Source organism: Pholcus phalangioides, unplaced genomic scaffold (genome assembly GCF_987345545.1).
Source record: "Pholcus phalangioides strain wild (caught in Gottingen) unplaced genomic scaffold, Ppha-v1.0 ptg000011l_1, whole genome shotgun sequence".
NCBI classification, from domain to species: Eukaryota; Metazoa; Arthropoda; class Arachnida; order Araneae; family Pholcidae; genus Pholcus; species Pholcus phalangioides.
In genome coordinates, this window is record NW_028301604.1 from 857,454 (window position 1) to 877,491 (window position 20,038).

At 34.6% G+C, this 20,038-nt stretch overlaps 1 protein-coding gene across 1 annotated transcript in view; it reads right to left on the minus strand.

Moving 5' to 3' along the window:
* Positions 1–17,533, minus strand: part of LOC149079915 (uncharacterized) — a 144,241-nt gene extending 126,708 nt beyond the window's left edge. Inside the window, exons 1-2 of the mRNA XM_089238778.1 lie at positions 17,453–17,533; positions 16,399–16,778 (exon numbers count right to left, since the gene is read on the minus strand). Of these exons, the coding sequence (XP_089094904.1) occupies positions 16,399–16,628 (230 nt within the window). The 5' untranslated portion in view covers positions 16,629–16,778; positions 17,453–17,533. The remainder of the gene's footprint in view (positions 1–16,398; positions 16,779–17,452) is intronic.
* Between the last annotated feature and the right edge of the window lie 2,505 nt (positions 17,534–20,038).

The window sequence follows — 20,038 nt, forward strand, 5'->3', positions numbered from 1 at the left end:
AAACGTGAGTTTGAAGTCTAGAAGAAATACAACAACGCCCTAAAAATGCTTGAAAATATATGACTATCTAATTCTACTATTCAATCTAGTAGAATTTTAAATCTAATATATTTCATGTATTTTATAACTTTAATTCACTTCCTTAATTTAATAACAATCGTTGTTTGCCCCAGGTGTTCCTTATTTAAGTATGGTGTTTGTTTATTTATATAGATTATGAAAGAATACTTTGTCCATCTCTCTATAAACAATTCGGCTTTATTAAAACCAAATTACGAAAATAATGAGTTTTTTTAACCTCTGACCCTTAATACACAAAGTCTGCGATTTACAGTTGTGACCATGATTCAACTTTACCTTAACAAAAGATTTGTTTTTCAAAATGATAAATCATGGGTTCGAAAAACTTGTAATTCCTTTCTTTATAGTTTGACCTTCATTTACTGTTTGTCGACGAAGTTGAAAACTTCATTAAAAGTGTTCCAATTGAAGTTCATCATTCTTAACACTGGTGACTTACTTAGTGTATTCCATTAAATACAAACTTTGTTTCATCAATTTTCCTAGATGGACTTTTTGACATTCATCTTACTTAATAGAACATTGCTAGTTTCAGGCTTTTATAGTATTCCTAGTGCAGTTCATAACCATTGAAACATGTTTTCGTGACTCAAGTTGTGTTACAAAACAACACGATTATTTTACGTGTGTTTTGAAAACGGCATTTATAAGAATGAGAGGGAATTTGCATACATCTTCAATCTACAAATGCTATTATCATTCCTTTCATCGGTTTACACATATACAACTTGAAAAGAATACGCACTGTAAATCACAAATTTTAGGCAAATATCTATAGAAGAAAGTGAAAGTCAAGAAAAATATTATTTTTTGTTTAGTCCAAGTACAGTGATACCTCGGCTAACGAAGATGATTCGTTCCCGAATCACGCTCGTTAGCCGAGGCAGAAAAATCACGAAAAAAAAAAATCCATAGCCGAAAAATTCGTTAGTCGAAACGTTCGTTAGCCGAGGTATCACTGTATATCAATACCAAAGGGAACAATAAAACCATCAACGTGGTTAAGCTGAGAGAGTGGTAATATATTTCGTGGTTGTACGCGCAGTCAATTGATTCTTCACATTATCTACCTCATGGTATCATTAAGACCAAAAGGAAAAACAAACAGTAAAATCTCCGCGGTAGATTTATGCTCGGTTTACATAAACGTAACACCCAATGGTGGATCGCAAAGGAGCCGCTTGTTGTTAATAGATATCTGATTACCAACTTCTCGTCCATCTGTTTCGCGTATTGCATTCGTAAAAAGCTAATTATTATTCCATCTGAATCGCCAGTCGTAAGCAAAAGGCTGCCGTGAAGCGTGTAACGAAAGCGGTCTAACTTGTCTTGGGCTCGTGGCAAACGTCAGCCCGTGCCACGACCTATCGCAGGGCCCCTCGGGAACGTGTCTGTGATCGCGTTTCGATTTCGAATGGGTGGGGAATCGATGATTTGTTATTATGGACTTGTCAGTGGCAACGTGTCTTTGCTTCCAGAATGAATTCACGCGAACATCCCAATGCACATCGCTGACAGCAGCAAACAGGGGGATATGGTCAAGCTGGTTTCGATTCTCCCACAGTTGCTTAGAGGACGGACTAATTTAAATGTAGGAGTGAATTTTTTTTCTCATCTGGACAACCATCCCTTATTGTCTCGTCTCTCAGAGTAGATTAATAGAACTTTATCACAGTAGACGCCGCTTATAAGAATCACGGATAATGTTCATTTGGGTATTGTTATCAACAAGGAACGGATGTTGTTGCCCTGAAAAATCTTGAAAAATGACTAAAAATGCCCTAAAAACTTGAAAAAGGCCCCTAAAATTGGAAAAAATTCCATCAAATTAATAAAACAAAGTTTTCTTGGAAAACCAGTCACATTTTCGAATGTTAAAAGAGAAAGGTTTGACAGCATCAAAATCTCGTATGCAAATTTTTTTCTCAAGTTTTTTTACTTTTTCTCTCTCGTTAGATTTCATTAAGAACATCAATTTTTCTAATAAACGAGTTATAATTCATGAATCAATAAAACACACGCGTTATAGCCCCCACAAGGGTGGGGCTGAAAATCCTGTGTATGCTTATAGTTTGGAAGCCAAAAAGCATCTTTTCATTTTATTTTCCAAGAAATTCAAGCATATTTTTTCAAAAGTGCTCAGTGCAATTAGTATTAATATGATTTTGTCTTTACCATTGTCAAAAAAATTTTAAAAGTGAAAAAAAAATATCGTGAAGATGCCAAAAAAATGCTCTAAAAGTGAAAAAAAAAGCAGAAAAATGCAAATGTCTTCCTCAACATCCGGGTGCCTTGATTATCACTTTTGCAAAACAGACCTTAATCAGATCTAAACCAGCTTGGGGAAAATTTCGTTTTTAATTATCTGGACTTCGGTTTATGTTATCAGTTCGTCCAAAGTTTTTTTTCTCTTTCTTTATACAGTATTTCAAAGCTAAGGTTGAGCCGAAGTCTTCATTCAATCTGAAGGCCGTGTAGGAGGCCTGAAGGCTCCCTTATTGTCAAAAATTTCCGTACTCAGTTCAAAATGTCGTAATCGGGACGTAATAGCCGCTATGATCCATATACAGGATGTCCCATAAATTCGTGAATAGTGTAAAAATTGATTTTAAAAAAATTGAAAGAATTCGTATATTCGAATGCAGTTTGCGGAAAAGTTATTTTTACAAATAGAGTAAGGTTTTTTCTTCTTTTTTTTTATTTTTGGTACAGAAAAAAAATTCAGTTGAGATTTTTGTTGATAGAGGGAGCTGTCCGAAAACAAACCATTAGAAATATGCAAATCTGAGTACTATAAAATGCATGATTAACAGCTCGTTTCTGAATTTTACTGTTAGTGATGCTTATATGAAGTTTTCATTATGATGTTGACATTGATGGATAAAGCACCACTATTGGTGAAGTTGTTTTACCTCAGTCACGAATCACCGGCCGAAGTTTTACGAAAGTTTCGGACACAGAAGAGATTGATAAAATGGAATTCTGAAATTTGTTTCCATTCAATGCCCTCTATCGACAAAAAATTAAATTTTTTTCTGTGGCAAAAACAATCCCCCTTCATGAGAATAACTTTTCGCATTCAAATATACCAATTCCTTCCATTTTTATGAATTTTTAAACTACTTACGAATTTATGGGACACCCTGTATACAGTAGAGCCTCTTGATAACATACAAGTTTGGTAAAAGTCCTTTTATAAAACTTGAAAAATGCAGCCAATAAGCTCACCGGTTGCATTTTCTAGAATGTAACCTTATTAGATTAGATTTAATAGTTTTTAATAATTTATATTAATTAATAATTTAATTTAATCTAACTTTATTAGTTAGATTTTTAAAGTTTTATAAAAGGAATTTTATAAAACTTTTATAGTGTAATACCGGCCTTAGAGATGAAACAACATTCCCAAGGCTAAGATTACAAAGTTTGATAAAAGTTATTTTATAAAAATTGAAAAATGCAACTAGTAAGCGCATCTCTTACATTCGAGCGGCTGAAACCAATAAGTTTATTGCTTGGGTTTTTTTTTTCAAGTTTTGTAAAAGATCTTTTAACACAACTTCTATAACGTAACCCCGACCAAATCATTTTGTTTCATTCTGATTCAAATTTCAAACTCCACGAATTCTGTCATAGGTGGAATAATAATATTAATCACAAGAAAATAACGACATCTTTTCTATCGATAGATAGGAAATAAAAAGAAAGCTCCATTAAAACAATTCCCAGACTGTCAAGCGCCAATGAAATTTTTTTGATAAAAGGACCAAATTGTCAAACGTGAAACTAAAATTGATTTTTGTGGGAGTGATTAATTGAAGCAGTCACATAATACGTCGATTTCTTTTTCATCAAGTCAAACTGTTATTGTCTTGAGATCATTCGATGAGTCAATGTCCCTTTATTCAATTGTCATACCATACATACTTATAAACCGAATAAAATGAAAGTGAAATATCAATACTGTTTGTCAACGATTTGAGGTTTATCGAAACCTCAACCATGGAATTAAAAAATATAATTTAGAATCTGGGCTATTGTTCAGTTTTCTTATACCGGTGTCTCTCCTGATGATTGATTAATTATAATCGTCGTTCCAAAATGATTATTCGTTAAACAGCATAAATTATTTTTAATGGGTTAAAAAACTTGAACATCTATTTTCCAAACTGATGTTCATAGTCAATATGATATTTGTATATATTATACAGAGTGAATCTGACTTATTCTGCCAAATGAAAAGGGGGTGATAGACGAGCCCGAGTAGGTCATGAAACAATCTGCCAACCCTGTCTTATTCCGAACCGTTTTCGAGTTATGGTGGATATGATTATGGGAAAAATAATGCGTGAAGTCTAAAAAAAAACCCAGATTTGTGAAGTTTATGAGAGACCTACGCACAAACTAAGCACATATTTGGAAAGCGCAGAAAAAAGTCCTATAAGGTCACACCAATTTCACTGATATATCTGGGTTTATTGGCAAGCTACAGGCGCTGAAATATTGGCGAAGTTCAAAGTTGAATTGTCGCCAAAACTTTTAATTGCCAATTCCACAAACACCTTTCTAGCTACAATCAGTCAAATTTGCCCAAAACTTGTTTATTCCACCCGCTTTCGAAAGAGCTTAGAATTAACCAAATTAGTCATCTAGTTCAGAAGAAATTTAGTCGTTGGTTTTAAATACATCACTGAAATCTGCGTTCTTCGAAGTAATTTTAGTAGGTTTTGGCAACAATTCGATTTTTCACTTCACCGATCTCTCAGTGCTTGTAGCTCGCCATTAAATGCAGATATCCTGTAGATAGAGGTAGTATCACCATATAGGATTTTTTGTGCAAAATCAAATTGTCGCCAAAATCTGTAACCGCCAATTCCGAATTTTCGCCGAATATCTACTTCGACAAACGCTGATTTCAATGATGTATTGTAAGAAAAAGATTAAATTTCTCCTGAACCAGAAAACCGATATGGTTTATTGTAAGCTCTTTCGGAAGCTGGTGGAATGGGCAAGTCTTTAGCAAATTTGACCAATTGTAGCTAGAAGGGTGTTCGCAGAAAATGTTAAAAGCACAAATGCAAATTAACAAAAAAAATTATGAAAATTAAGCACTGAATGTAATTTTAAACTAATGAGGAAAATAAGACCCGAAACACTAATAAAAATTTTAAAAATGTTTCATTAAAAATAATTGAAAGAAATAATTCCAGGACCAAAATGAGAATTCAGAATTGATGAAAAAAGTAATGTATTCAGAATCCATGAAAGAAATAACACCAGAATTGATAAAATTCCAGAATCCATTAAAGAAATAACACCAGAATTGATGAAATTTCAGAATCTATTAAAGAAATAACACCAGAATTGATGAAATTTCAGAATCCATGAAAAAAATGATTTTAGATTTGATGAAAATTAAAAATTAATGACAATTTTTTTGAAAATTCTAAGAAAATTTAGGAATTGGTGAAAGCCTCCAATAATGCATTGCGAGTGTAGGGGGCCTCATAAAGCGTGGGGCTAGGTACAACCGCACCTCTCGCACACCCCCTAAGGGTGGCTCTGTGTTTCATGACCATTATTTATGAGGTTAAAAATCAAAAAAATGTGGCTAAAGATTGTGTTTGCTCCTTATTTTTTACCATATTTCCTTAATTTACGTTCATTCTACGATAGTTAATCTTTAAGTGGATACCGTTGGAACTGTAAAAAAATATTCACTTATGCAGTATATATTCACCTATACGGTCATGCAAAAATACAGTGTTCATCAAGTTTGTTTACCTTCTACCTTATTACAAAATTTTGCTTTTATAGCTTGTGCCCTCTAAATTTCTACAACAAACATATTGTCTACATATTTTATACAAATAGGTGGACAATAAAAACCAACAGAAAAGTTCAACATCAATTACGTTGTGTTTGAAAATCAGAAAATAAGTATTCAGTTCAGTGGTTTCATCCAGTTATCCGATGTTTTATCAGAATCCTACGGGATTATAAAAAATTAGCTGCTTAAACCCTTTATACAGGGTGTCCTGTAAGTACTAATGCGGCCTTTATCTCATCAACCGTCCGTCGTAGAGGTATGATTCCAATTTAAAAAATGCTCAAAAGGCGTCCAAAAATTACCCTGTACCAGTTTTGAGTGAAAATACAGTGTGTTACAAAATAAAAAAATCTAAATTTTTATACGGTCCCCTTGTCCTCTAACATCCAAATAGAAAGTTGTTGCCCTGTACCAGCTTAAGCTCTCCGAGACCGTCCATCCCTTTGGCGGGGAGAGCGCAAACCATCCCAAGATGGTGTCTCTGGGCGGCCATCGGCCATGTCTGTCTGTCTGTACCTGCTTAGGCAAACAGAAAATTTCCATATTTCTAACTGCGATATTCGCTAAGATATTTGAATTCAAAAATTAGAGAAAAGTTATCAAAGAACAAAAAATAATGGATAACGCTCCTTTCCCTCATTTATGATGTCCTTTTTCCCAAATATTCTCCGATATTTGAATTCGAATATCTCAACGAATATTGCAATTAGAAACTTGGATATTTTTTTTTGTCGGCCTCAAAACAGAGCAACAACTTTCTAATTGGAAGTTAGAGGACAGGGGGACCGTATGAAAATTTAGATTTTTTTTATTTTGTTACACACTGTATTTTCACTCTCAAAACTGGTACAGGGTAACTTTTAAGCATTTTTTTAATTGAAACTATACCTCTACGATAGACCGTTGATGAGATAAAGGCTGCATTAGCACTTACAGGACACAAAGTATACAGGGTTTTGGTAACAGATATGGATGAAGTGCAGTTGAACTAGAAGAGGTAAATTTCAAAAATGGTATGATTGTTTACATATGGAAAATGAAGGAGAGGAGATCAGAGAGGGATTTTCGTTCTTTCTCCCTATCCCAGCTCTACCCTTTCCCTATGAACTATTTATATATACTTTTTTAATCGTTAAACCGTAGCGAAGATAATTCTGGGGTATAGGAAAATAAAAAAAAAGACAATTTTCTTTCGCAGGGTTACCAATGAAGTGGGAAGTGAGAGAGAGAGAGCTTTAATATATTTCTTCCATTTATTCAAGGCCGAGATATTTCGTCCCCGATCGTTAAGGGATTAACCGGTTTATTTTCTAACTTGGTATACATTTGCAGAGTTTGGACTGTGCAAGGAGATTTGTCATTTTTTGCGATGTAAATAAACTTTCTCCCCAGTATCTGCGAATGAACAGCTGAAAAATCAAGTTATATTCTCAATAAAATCTCTACAGTGGAATAACGAAAGATTCGGTTAATGAATAATTCGCATATTACGAGCAAAAAATTTTTGCACTTTGTTCATTTAGTTTCACTTTATCATAACTGAGCCAATAGTTTCCGCATTCGCCCACACACGTACTGTGGAATTGTGGGTAATATACAACTACAAATGCAAAGACCCCAACAGCCAAATCTCCCAATAAAGTGGCTGAAATATTTTACCCTTCAGTCTCGAATTTCCGATCGACAATTACCAATATATAATTTCCAACATTAAAAAGCTCGAAACCAGAGAACTATTTCAGCGAAGCTTGGAGATGACTGAGGGGAACAAACCTTACCCTCCTAGAGTTTGGAAAAAACATTTCAACACCGTTTACAACACACTGCATCAAGATCATCAATATAGCCTGGGATGGAGTCACCAAGAGAACATAATAACATAATTAACATAATAAACTTAATTATAATTGAAGAAAATTATAGGCTAATTGCATTATTGAACGTGACTTTGAGGGGGTTAGCTCTTGAAATTCTCTCATACAGTTCTTTTCATTTAGTTCTCTCATTAAAGTGTCAAAGAGGTTGTGTTCTTGTGAAATATCATGTGACTAGAGGTGAATATGAGGACGACATTCAAGAACTAGTGGAGAAGCATATCCAGGAACTGACCACAGACAAACTGATGGATCTCCATTCCGTGCAAGTGCTTATGGACAGGTTCTCGTCTAAAGAAGAGAGAAATGAGGAGTCCCTCACTTCAAATCAGATTACGGAGATGAGGAAAGCCGAGCAAAATTTTGCAGAAAAGAACCACCCAAGTAAAGCTGTAGCAGTGTGCGAGCAATAAATATGTCCAATGACCAAGGGCGTAGCGGTGGGGGGGGGGGCTGACTTGGGGGGTCTGGTCCCCCCACCCAAAATGTGAGAAAATGACCGAAAAAAGGGAAAAAGATGGCCAAATCTATTGTTCTATCACTTTGGTTTCCCCCCCCCCCCGAACGAAATTTCTGGCTACGCCCCTGTCAATGACAATGCAATTTCTCATTTCCGCGAAATCCTCAAAAGCACAATCGTAATTCATATTAGTTCCTTTTCAAATTCATACAAAAAGAAAAAAATGGTGATTACAATTAGTCCTAAAAAATAGCCCTCTCTCTGGTCGTTGCAAAATGAGAGTTGTTTCAGATTGAGAGATTATTGTATTGTATATATACTTACTTATGGTGTATTGCATTATTAAATAAATTATTGTTGTATTGTATTATTGATGAGAAGAGCGCTTTTATTAGTCATTTTTGTGTGAATGAAGAATAATTGTGGAGCGAATCATCCGAGTTGACATTATTTCCTATGGGGAAGTTTGATTCGTTATACGAGCGATTCGGGTAACGAATTAAGCTCGTTAACTGAAGTTACACTGTATATTTTTTATATATGATCTCATACATTTTAAATTTTTCTCTTCTCAAAACTATGTATTGGTAACAAACGGCTGGAGTATAAAAATCCAAAGCAAAGATGAGATACAATGGACCCGTTTGTGAACGTCACATAATTGCTTTCTTTTATGGTATTACCAGAAGTGGCGTTACTTCTTTTTTTTTAATCATTAATTCGATCTCAAGTGCTACATTCGTCCCATCAAGAAAAGAACTTGACTCCTAACCTAGCCACTGGTTCGGTTTGGACGTCAAACCACAAGCACAAGACATACATCAAAGGAACATGCCTAATTTAGCTGCTCTTTTAACTTTCCGATCAGGTTTCGCTCCCTCTTTAACCACACACTTAACCTCTTAACATTGTATTCCAATTGTGCTCAAGAATGGTTGCCACTTTGAAAAGCCTTTCATTTCAAACTATCCAAAAAAACCTAGTTTTTGAAATAAAATTCAGCATAATATACAGGGTGATTCTATATTTCCTCTTCCCGCATTTTAATGGTGAACCGTTGATCCTAGAGACATCCAAATAACATGTAGAACTCGGATAAGGGCATTGACGTTGCTAGGGGTTGTTTAATTATTAAAATATATAAATTAACTTTTTATACGGACACCCTGTCTCCAAAAACACATTTGGAAAGTCATTGTCCTGTCTCTCTTGAGGCCAACAAAAACATTCCTCGTTTCTAAGTGCAATATTCGCTGAGATATTTGAATTCAAAAAACTGGGAAACGTTGTAAAAGAACAGCATAAACGAGGGAAAGAATCGCTGTCCGTTAGTTTATGCTGTTCTTTCCTCAATTTTCCCCTCTTTTTGAATTGAAATATCTCGGCGAATATTGGAAAAGTAGAGCGCGCGCACTTGAAAAAGTAGAATTTTTTTATTGGCTTCAGAAGAGACGGGGAAACAACTTTTCAATTCGTTTTTTGAGGACAGGGTAGGCAGGGTCCGTATAAAAAGTTTTAAATTTTTTTAATATTTTTTAATAACTATACGATCGTTTGCAACATGAATGACGTATCTGAGGTCTACACATTATTTGGATACTTTTTCTAATTGAAAGTATGCCTCTAGTACCAACGGTTCGTCATAAAATGCGGCAACGGGAATTATGGAATCACCTGTATAATAATTATAAGTGCATACACGACACATAATTTACCGCGATTCTATCTTTTTGATCGTTATAATACCAGAAAATAAATTGGAAGTTTCCCAAATAAAAAAGATCGGTTAGATTTTTTTATAACAATTTTATTTTTGCAAATATTTCATATTGATAAGTTGTAAAAAATCTCTTTCTGATTGTTAATCTGTGTATTTGTTATTTTAATTTCAACAATTTTTGGTTTTGTCAAATTTCGAAATTTATCTCTGGAACAAGGGGGAAGAAGCGTACGAAAAATTTATAAACACTTATTCAGCTGTTCTTTTTCTTGCTGCTGCTAGATATACAGGGTGCATTGCAAACAGGAGGTATGGCAATTCACTGGCGGGCCATTGATCATACAGGTACACTTCCAATTTGAAAACGTTTCCAAATAACGTGTAGTACTCAGATATGTCATTCATATCTTAAATGGGTTGTATAGTTATTAAAATAAAATAAAAATATCTTTTTACACATTCCCCGTGTGCTCCAAAACCCTATTAGAAAGTTGTTGCCCTGTCTGTCTCGATGTCAACAAAAAAAAATTCCACGTTTCTGAGTGCAATATTTACTGAGATATTCAAATTTGGAAAACGGAAGAAATTTAGAAGGAAAAAAAAAACAGCGTTTAATGCGGATAAAATGGTTTTCTGAATTTAGAGCTGCTTTTTCCCAACTTTTTTCCGTTTCTCGAATTCGAATATCTCAGTGAATATTGCACTCAGAAACATGGAATTTTTTTGTTGACATCGAGAGAGACAGGTCAACAACTTTCTGATTGGGCGTTGGGGCGCACGGGGAAAGTGTAAAGAAGCTGATATTTTTATTTCAATAATTATAGACACCTTGAGAAACATGAATGGTATATCTGAGTACTACATATTATTTCTAATTGGATGTGTACCTCTAGAAACAACGGTTCACCAGTAAAATGTCAAATCCCCTGTTTGCTATGCACCCTGTATATTTTTATGATTAATGAAATCATTAACTTACGTATCATTAATTTAATTTGGAGTGATTATTACTTTTATCATTTTTCTTCCACTAACTTTACTTTTTATTCTCATCAGTTTTATACATGGCAGTTATCAATGAAATATTAAGAGAGTGTCTCTAAAGGTTCCGTTAGTAGTGTATCAATGAATTATAGACTGGAACGAAATCCCATAAAGTTACAAATTCTTTACGTAAGTGTTTCTTCGCATTCGCATGTCTTTCAAGTTTCTGCTGAAGCTCTAAAAATTCTACTCAACTACTATTAGAAATTATCAACCTTCCCGGCTTTCAGAAATTTTCCCCTGTCGAATATTTATTCGATACCTTCAAGATCACATCGAGATAAAAATGGAAGATGATGTCTGAAACCGTCATAAACATGACCATGCATTTGAAAGTTATCGATGATGATGATTTTTACGATTGGTGTTACGATTGATTGGGATATCAATCAACATTTATTTGGTATGTTAACAAGGATAGTAAAGACTGATCATAAAAGTTAAAATCGGTCATCGACATAAAAGTAGCTACTCTTTTCGCGTTCGCTCATACGAATTTTTCTTTCATTTGTTTCAAAATAATAAATTTATCTGAACATGGAACATCAATAATAGGTATACAGTGATCGCTCACTCAGGCTGCACTCTTTTAGTGGAGCGAAGAGGTACGAGTTGCAAGAATCGCGAGAAGGAAGAAAAAAATGCATAGGGTTAGAGGAAGAGATGTCCGCACATAGTAAAACAGGAGGAGGATAGAGAAAATATGACCCGGAGCGATTATATATGAAATGTAACGATATGATGATGATAATGATGATGATCCCCCCGCAGAAGAGGGGAAAAGGGAGAACCAGACCATTCAGTAGATAGCGAAAATCAGCCGATCGGTGTGAAAACAGGTTTGTTCGAATCGCGCACCTCGTTGAGTAGCCTTTTTCTCTTTTTCGCCGCGCTTGTCGAGTATGAGCAGTGTAGAACATAACAATACAATTTTTTCGTCCTAGTCTCTATTATGCACTACAGTACTTCTTGGCCACCGCACTATGTGCACGGCCTTATGCGTCAGTGGAAGGGAACGAAAGACAAAGACACATAAGTGAGATAGGCGTATAAGTGAAAGTGGGGGGAATAAATTTGGAAAATGTGCAACATGAAAACTGATAGATGCCAGTACCGAAGTAAAATTCAAATTGGTCAAAAACAAGATTTAATGAGTCTATGACAAACAAAACTAAAATTTTCATCATTTGTTTTTGTAGTTGGTGATGCGGTGATGTCATAGTCCATTTACAAGAGCCACAAATGCAATCTTCGTATTCTGCCCAAAAACAGTCAAGATGGGCCCACAGAGAACAGGACACGTGTTATTTCTAGACCTTTCCTCTTTTATCTTACTAATGTTTCTATTTTAAAGAGATATTCTACCCCAGCTCAGATAATAGTTATAGTATTCTTTAATATCCGACGTACGATCTAGGAAAAAATAGCTGTCCATCTAAACGGAGAGAGAATCGCTAACTAAAATTTCCCTGGACAGATCGTGATGATCTCTTGGGAATATATGATGGTCACGATATTAAAAAAAATTGGGCCGCACACACAAATAAAATGCAAAACTTGTGATGTACATTGTGCTTAGTTTCAAATTAATATAGTCACATTTCCAATAATTAATAAAAACTTTCGAAAACTTGCCCAGGTAAATTTCTGGAAGTTGAAAAGTAAATATTCTCCTACAGCAGCCGTGATGACAATCGAGCGACACTGACCGTTCGGAATCGGCAATAAATTGTAGATCCGATAAGCACATCTGTTACATTCGAGCGAAGTTAACGGATCCGCCTATTGGTTGCATTTTTCAAGTTTGATAAAAGTCATTTTATAAAACTTGAAAAATGCTACCAATAAGATTGCATTTTCTAGAATGTAACCAATAATCTTATTGGTGGCATTTTTCAAGTTTTATAAAAGGTCTTTTACAAAACGTGAAAAAAACAACCAATATGCCTATTGGTTACACTCACATTCACTCGAATGTTACCGATAAGCTCATTGGTTGCATTTTTTAAATTCTGTAAAAGATCTTTTATGTAATTTTTATAGTGTAACCCCGGCCTGGAGGTACATCGCAAAATGAGTCGCATAAATGAAAAGCCATATTAAGTGTGAATGAAAATCAACATTATTTTCCGATATCTTCAGCCGGGAGTGTAAAAAAATCGTCTTATAACTAAGAGAAACGTATAAACGATAGATTGTATAAGTGAGAGATAACTGTAGTTGAAAAATAAATGGGTTTTAAAGCATATTTATATATACATACACAGAATATCTACTGTCAGTGTACAAGTGGTTTTGAAAAAGAGTTAGGATCATAAATCTTTGTATGTAAGGCTAGCTACTATTTTTCACAAATGGTATAATATTTTTTTTTGGAAAATGAAACACATCGTGTCTTCGAGGTTCAACAGTTTGCCTTACAACTGGTCGATGCCAGAAAAGCGATAGATATTAGTCTTTCTTTTTTGAGAGATGCGTTCACTCATTTCGTGGTAACAAAGATCTATGGCCGGTCTCACCCAACCGGTTGTCACACAGGCCAAGCACGTAATCGCAGCCCATAATTACGTCGTATAGCTTCGGTTGATCTCACTCTCAGACTCTCTGTCTCTCAGACTTACGGTTCATGACTCGACAAGCCTTTTTCTTTCTTTCTTCGAGTATTATTCTATGTTGCTGTGGTGGTTGCAATTAATCTGAAGGGAGGTTTGCCTTCACATCTCAGGCCCGAGACATAATTAAAAGGATACACCTTGTCATCTTCATTCTTGGATGGGCCGAGCTTTCGTCGTAATTCACAACGTCCCCCTTTTCTCATTCTTTATTCTTTACCCCAACATCTTTCTTTGAAAACCTGACAATGATTAGCTGAAGAAAGTAATGAGGCCAATGGATGAACGATAAAACTTTCATTATCGCTCAATAATTGATAAGCCAATTTTTCATGCGAACCCAAGCTTTTAACCGAATATAAAAATACCTTTTATTGCAAAAATTGCTTTTAAAAACATGTCACTTATTATTATTTATTTATTTATTTATTAAATAATGCGAGTCTGGATTTTACGTCAATTAATCAATTTGGTAGGAAACGTTGTCGGTGACAAAGTTGCTATTAAAAATTGCAGTTATTTATTGATTGTTGTTGATTTTTTGAATTTTCTAGAAATTTTTTTCAAACATGTCTGTATTCTCAAACTGAATTTTAATTTTTACATTTGAATCATTTTTCAAATCAGCAATTTTGAGAACATATAAGTCAATTTATTTAACAATTAACAATTTATATTCATTCAAGAAATTCAATTGGAATAAATAATAAATAAATAAATCAAAGGTTATTAGACATCATTTAACTCAGAGTTTCCTAACCTTTTTGTTCCATCGCCCCCTTCCTAAGAAATTTTTTCTCCCATCGCCCCCAACACAAGTTAACCCGTAGGATCCTTATGTTAAACCCGTAGGATCCTTATGTTAAACCCGTAGGATCCTTATGTTAAACCCGTAGGATCCTTATGTTAAACCCGTAGATTCTACCGCCCTGGGACATTTCCCCTCGGGGGCAATATGATTGCCCACGTTGGGAACATTGATTTAGCATTTTAACCTTCTATGGTTCACCCCCCCAAAAAAATATTGAATTTATTTTTTACAAATACGGATGTAAACTAGCGTTGTTAGCATATTTTTAATTGAAACAATACATCAGCACAGGAATTTAATTAATCAGAGAGGATTTTTAATTAGATAAAATGGTTAGTTAAGGGTAAATCATATAGTTCGCCTTGACGTTAATGTTATCTATAAAAAGATAAAATTTTGTTTATCAAAGTTGGGTACAGTGAAACCATGATGTAGCGATATTCTGCTGACCAAGAAAAAATATCGTTGTAGAGGTATTATCGTTATATCGAGAGGCAACATTGTCATCACGTGCCGTTAAAGTATTTATTGGTCACAAAAAACTGAAATTAATTAGTTAATTAACGCAATTCACTCAGATGCGTTGCCCCTGTAAAGAAGTTTACCGTATTGCACTTTGGTGTCCTACAGAGAAAGTAGTAACACTAACAGCTTTATCAACATTTTCGGTGATGATACGGGACAAAACACCGATGTTATTGGCCGCTCTTGGAAAAATGAAAGCAATGACGAAATTAAAATTAAATTTAAGACGATTTTGAGTGAATTAATAAAATATCGTTTTGCAAAACGGTTTCAAAATCTGTTAAAAATATCATTATAGAGAGATTTATCGTAGTAAAGGATATCGTTGTATCGAGTGGTGTTTAACACTAGATTATAGGCGATTCCAAACAAGATTTGAAAAAATATAGTTGTAGAGGGATATGTCGTTATATCAAGTATCGTTGTAACGAGGTTTCACTGTAGTTTTTACTTTGAATTTCATTTCCAATTTCTTCAATTTGGTGAAATTTTATGAACCTCTAATAATAGCCGTATTTTTAAAAAGATATTTTTGGCACAAAAAAAAAAAAGAGAAAAGAAATTTTTATAATCGGGACTCTTTTTTGATCATGTATTTGCCATGTATATTCAAATATACACGGGACCTAGAGGGTTAAGGAACTTTTTCATTATACATGTATGGTGATTTCCCGTGAAAAAACAGACCATAGAAAGTTAAGATTTTTTCTACTGAACTTCAATTTCATCTTTCTCCGACTCAATTAATTATTTCGTACATTAAAAGGCTTCAGTTACGTTCTATTTTACACCGTTTTGATTCCAGTAATCAATTTTAGAATTATTTCTAAAATTCATGTTATGTGCCCTTAACGAAGAATACTTGTTATTAAAATTTTTATTGGCCGTCGAATATAAATAGCTTAGTGAATATAAATATAAACCCACGATTCGCGAAATACTGCGATTCCCCTCAGTGATACTGTCAGTTTGATAAATACTTACGTTCCACAATATTTTGACCGGCAGGGATTATACATCATAAAATAATTAAATCAATAAATAATGTACTTACTAAATTCGTCTGAAAACCCAATGTACTCAACCCACGTCTGAAATTCTCGTGCTTAAATGTATATGTGGAAAAAATGAATAATGTATATAATAAATAACGCAATGTTTAAACTTTCGAAAGATTTTACTTACATCATTTTTCATAGCTTCCATTTCGAACAAAAACAAAATAAATATAAAAAAAACAAAAACGTATAGCCTTCGAAACTTCACGATAAATAAAACACTATGGGGTGGGTATAAGATACGTGATTTATTTGTTTTTGTTGTGTGTGAAAGGAAATCTCCAATTAATCTAGATATACCGTATAGAAAAGAAACAAGAAAGATTGTCATCTCGTCATAAAAATTGCGTGAACGAAATTCTAAATATTTTTTTTCTACTTACAGGTTCAACGTGGAGGACTCGATATCCGTCGGTATCGCCGTGAGATTCATGTTGGAACAGTCGACACGTCGTGAATCGGCCGGGCCGGAACAAACGCAGTCTTTCGAGCATGATTCATCGGCCGTACAACTTGCGACGACCATATACGTCGTTAGATATAGGATGAATAGACGACACTTTTTTTTCATTTCGCAAACTTTCTTGGTAATGTTTTTTCGATGGATCTTCATCTATATATATACATACACAAAAACTTTTTTTTAATATATCTCTTATTAATTCAACCACCCGACGGGACACTAACCAGCTCCTTTAGTGCGATTTTCATAGCTTCGCTGCAGTTCATTTTGAAATACATTTGTTCTTCCCGATCAGTTAATCTATATAAATTAAACAAAAAAAAATTAAATTAAAAAATTCACTGTCAGAGCATCACGAAACAGAAACCGAAGACGGGGAAAAGTTAGCGGAAAGTTAGTTAAAATTCAAAAACTTGAATCTCCAACAAATTCTGTCTTTAAAAACTCTATTAATTGAATTAAAATCTAATTAGAATCACTAAAAAAGTTTTTGGAAATCTCTCTTGAAATCATTTAATTTATAATCGATAATAATTTTCTACGAGATACCATGAATATAAAATTAATCCGTTCAAAACTTCTTTCGATATTAGAACATAATTTAAAATAATCATTACTTTAGATCTTACGAAGACTGCCCACTAAAATTTAAATAAATATTGAAAACTGTGCATTTCTTTCGAGTTTTATTTTGATATCATTACTTTTTGCTTTTTTCAATTCAAAGAAATTTTAAGGATTGGAGATTAAGTTATTACGAATATTTTGACGTAAAAAGAGGTAAATCTGAAGGAAGTCAAGTTATTTTGAATCACTCCAGATCAACAAAGTCGGATACATATTTGGTTTTTTACTTGAGTAAAAGTAAGAGAGAAATATATTATGGGATGAGGAGAGGAAAAGAGAGAGTTAAGAGAGAGTTTTAAGGACTAAAGAGAGGAAACGGAAGGGGAAAAAGTAAGAGATGCTCCTACTTAAAGGACTACTTGCTCAACTGTGTGACAGCATCTCTCTCTCACTTTCGTGTCTCGTGTGGTGGAAATGCAAAACTCAATGAGTGAGTTGAGTCAGCGCGAGAAAGAGACGAGGCCAAATATCGCCAACACTTTTTTGCCAAGAGCTACGTTCACTTGACATTTGCAAAAAAAAAAAAAATGTTAAAATATTTTCCACTGAATGTGTGTGATGTTTCTCCACAAGAGAGGGACGAAAGACTCGCGAAAATTTCAACTTTTAATGCGTGTCTTCTTTTACACACTACGATTGTTTATGTAACTCGTTTATGACATGCGCTTGATGCGGCAAATTCGAAACGAATCAATCAAGGCGCGGTTTGTTTTTCGATTTCGCGGGCTTTCGTTAGTTTCCGGAAAAAAAATACATTGGATCCTGCTAATAACATCTTTTGGTCGTAAACGTCAATACACAAAAAACAGTGGTTAGATTGAATTTAAATTTTCTTCTGGGCGATGCTTACGTTGAATAATATTTTTTTTTTCGAATGCGTCATTTAAGCCAAGAAATATTGTAATAGGTTCATATCCCGTCTTCATGTTCTAAATTTAAGATTATATATAGGCTTACACACTGCTCAAAACAATTAGGGGAAATGTAGTTTTTATTTAATTGTGATTTTTAAACATTTTAATTGATAAAATATAGACAGGTAACATTGTTATATATTCACAGAGTTGTGTCACAAGAGCTAATCATCAACCAAATTTCAATATATTTAAATAAATAAATTTAATATATTGAAATAAATAAATTTAATATACACTGCTGGCCACCCAAATTGCAACACCAAGAAAGACAAGAGATATCGCAACAACATTTATTTTGTAGATAACATGTTGACCAAGCATCAAATGATTAAATTTATAGACTTCTGTGAAGTGTGGTTCCTGCCAAAATCAGTAGCCAGAGTAGCCGCCATTGTTGGAGATCACCGCTGCCACACGCCTCGACATTGATTCAAAGAGACTTTGGATGAGTTCTTGGGGTACAGCAGACCAAGCAGCTTCCACGCGTTGCCAAAGTTGATCTGGTGTGGCAGCTGGGGATGTAATCTGGGTCAATCGTTGAGCAACCATGGACCACATGTTTTCTATCGGCGAAAGATCCGGAGACCGAGCTGGCCAGGGAATCAATTCAATCTGGCGATTGACGAAGAACCTTTGGACAATGCGTGCCACGTATGGTCGCGCATTATCCTGTTGAAATATGGCTGTGGGCAAGCCCTGAAGGTAAGGAAGGACAACTGGCTCCAACACCTCGGAGATGTAGCGCTGGCTTTTTAAAGTACCGGCAATGCGTAGAGGAGTGCGAGAGTGATATCCAATACCGCCCCATACCATAATACCCGGTGCAGGACCAGTGTGGCGGTGCATAACGCAGCTGTTCAGCATCCTCTCTCCACGGTGTCTCCAGACTCGAATCCGACCATCGTGGTGTTGCAGACAGAAGCGTGACTCGTCAGTAAAGACAATTTCATTCCATTGTGCCGTCCACATCCTTCTTTCATCGCACCATTGGCGGCGGAGACGTCTGTGGTTCTGCGTCAAGGGTAGACGAAGCAATGGACGTCTTGCGGACAGACCACTCTGCTGTAAACGGCGTCGAATGGTACGCGCAGACACTGGATGATGCGGTACAGACTGAATGTGCTGTGCTATGGTTCGTGATGTGGCTGAGCGATCCGTCACTGCCATACGCACAATACGCCTGTCATCACGTGAAGTGGTGCACTGAGGTGGATGCGATCGAACACGTCGGTCCGTCGTACCCTCCTGCATCCAACGATCACATATCCGCATTACAGTTGTTTGGTTTCGTCCAACACGACTACCGATTTCCCTGAAAGATAATCCACAATCTCGGTAGGCCACTATCCTTCCTCTGTTGAACTCGGATACTTGATCAAAAGATGATCGCTGTTTTCTACGAGGCATAATTGATCGTTTTTTTGAAAAAACCACAAGAAAAACACAATTGCCGTACTTCAAACCGTCGAAATCTCCAAGCCTTAAATAGCGCTTTGAAGTGGCGCCACAGGCGCGCGTGATGTGCGTCTGCGCTGAAATTCTAATCATTTGCATATCTCACCTTCGCTAATGCATGTTGTAAATTTCATATTATTTGCATGCTTCCTTCAGGGTGTTGCATTTACGGTGGCCAGCAGTGTATTTAAATAAATAAATTTAATATATTTAAATAAATAAATTTAATATATTTAAATAAATAAATTTAATATATTTAAATAAATAAATTTAATATATTTAAATAAATAAATTTAATATATTTAAATTGTTAAATTTAAATTAACAAATTTAAATTAACAAATTTAAATTAACGAATTTAAATTAACAAATTTAAATTAACGAATTTAAATTAATAAATTTAAATTAATAAATTTAAATTAATAAATTTAAATTATTAAATATAAATTAATAAATTTAAATAAATTATACATATCCTCTAATTTTTTTAGCAGGCAGTGCATATATACACGTTATCCAAAATTGTTTGCACAGCTTATATCTTTGCTAACGCTGAGTTTA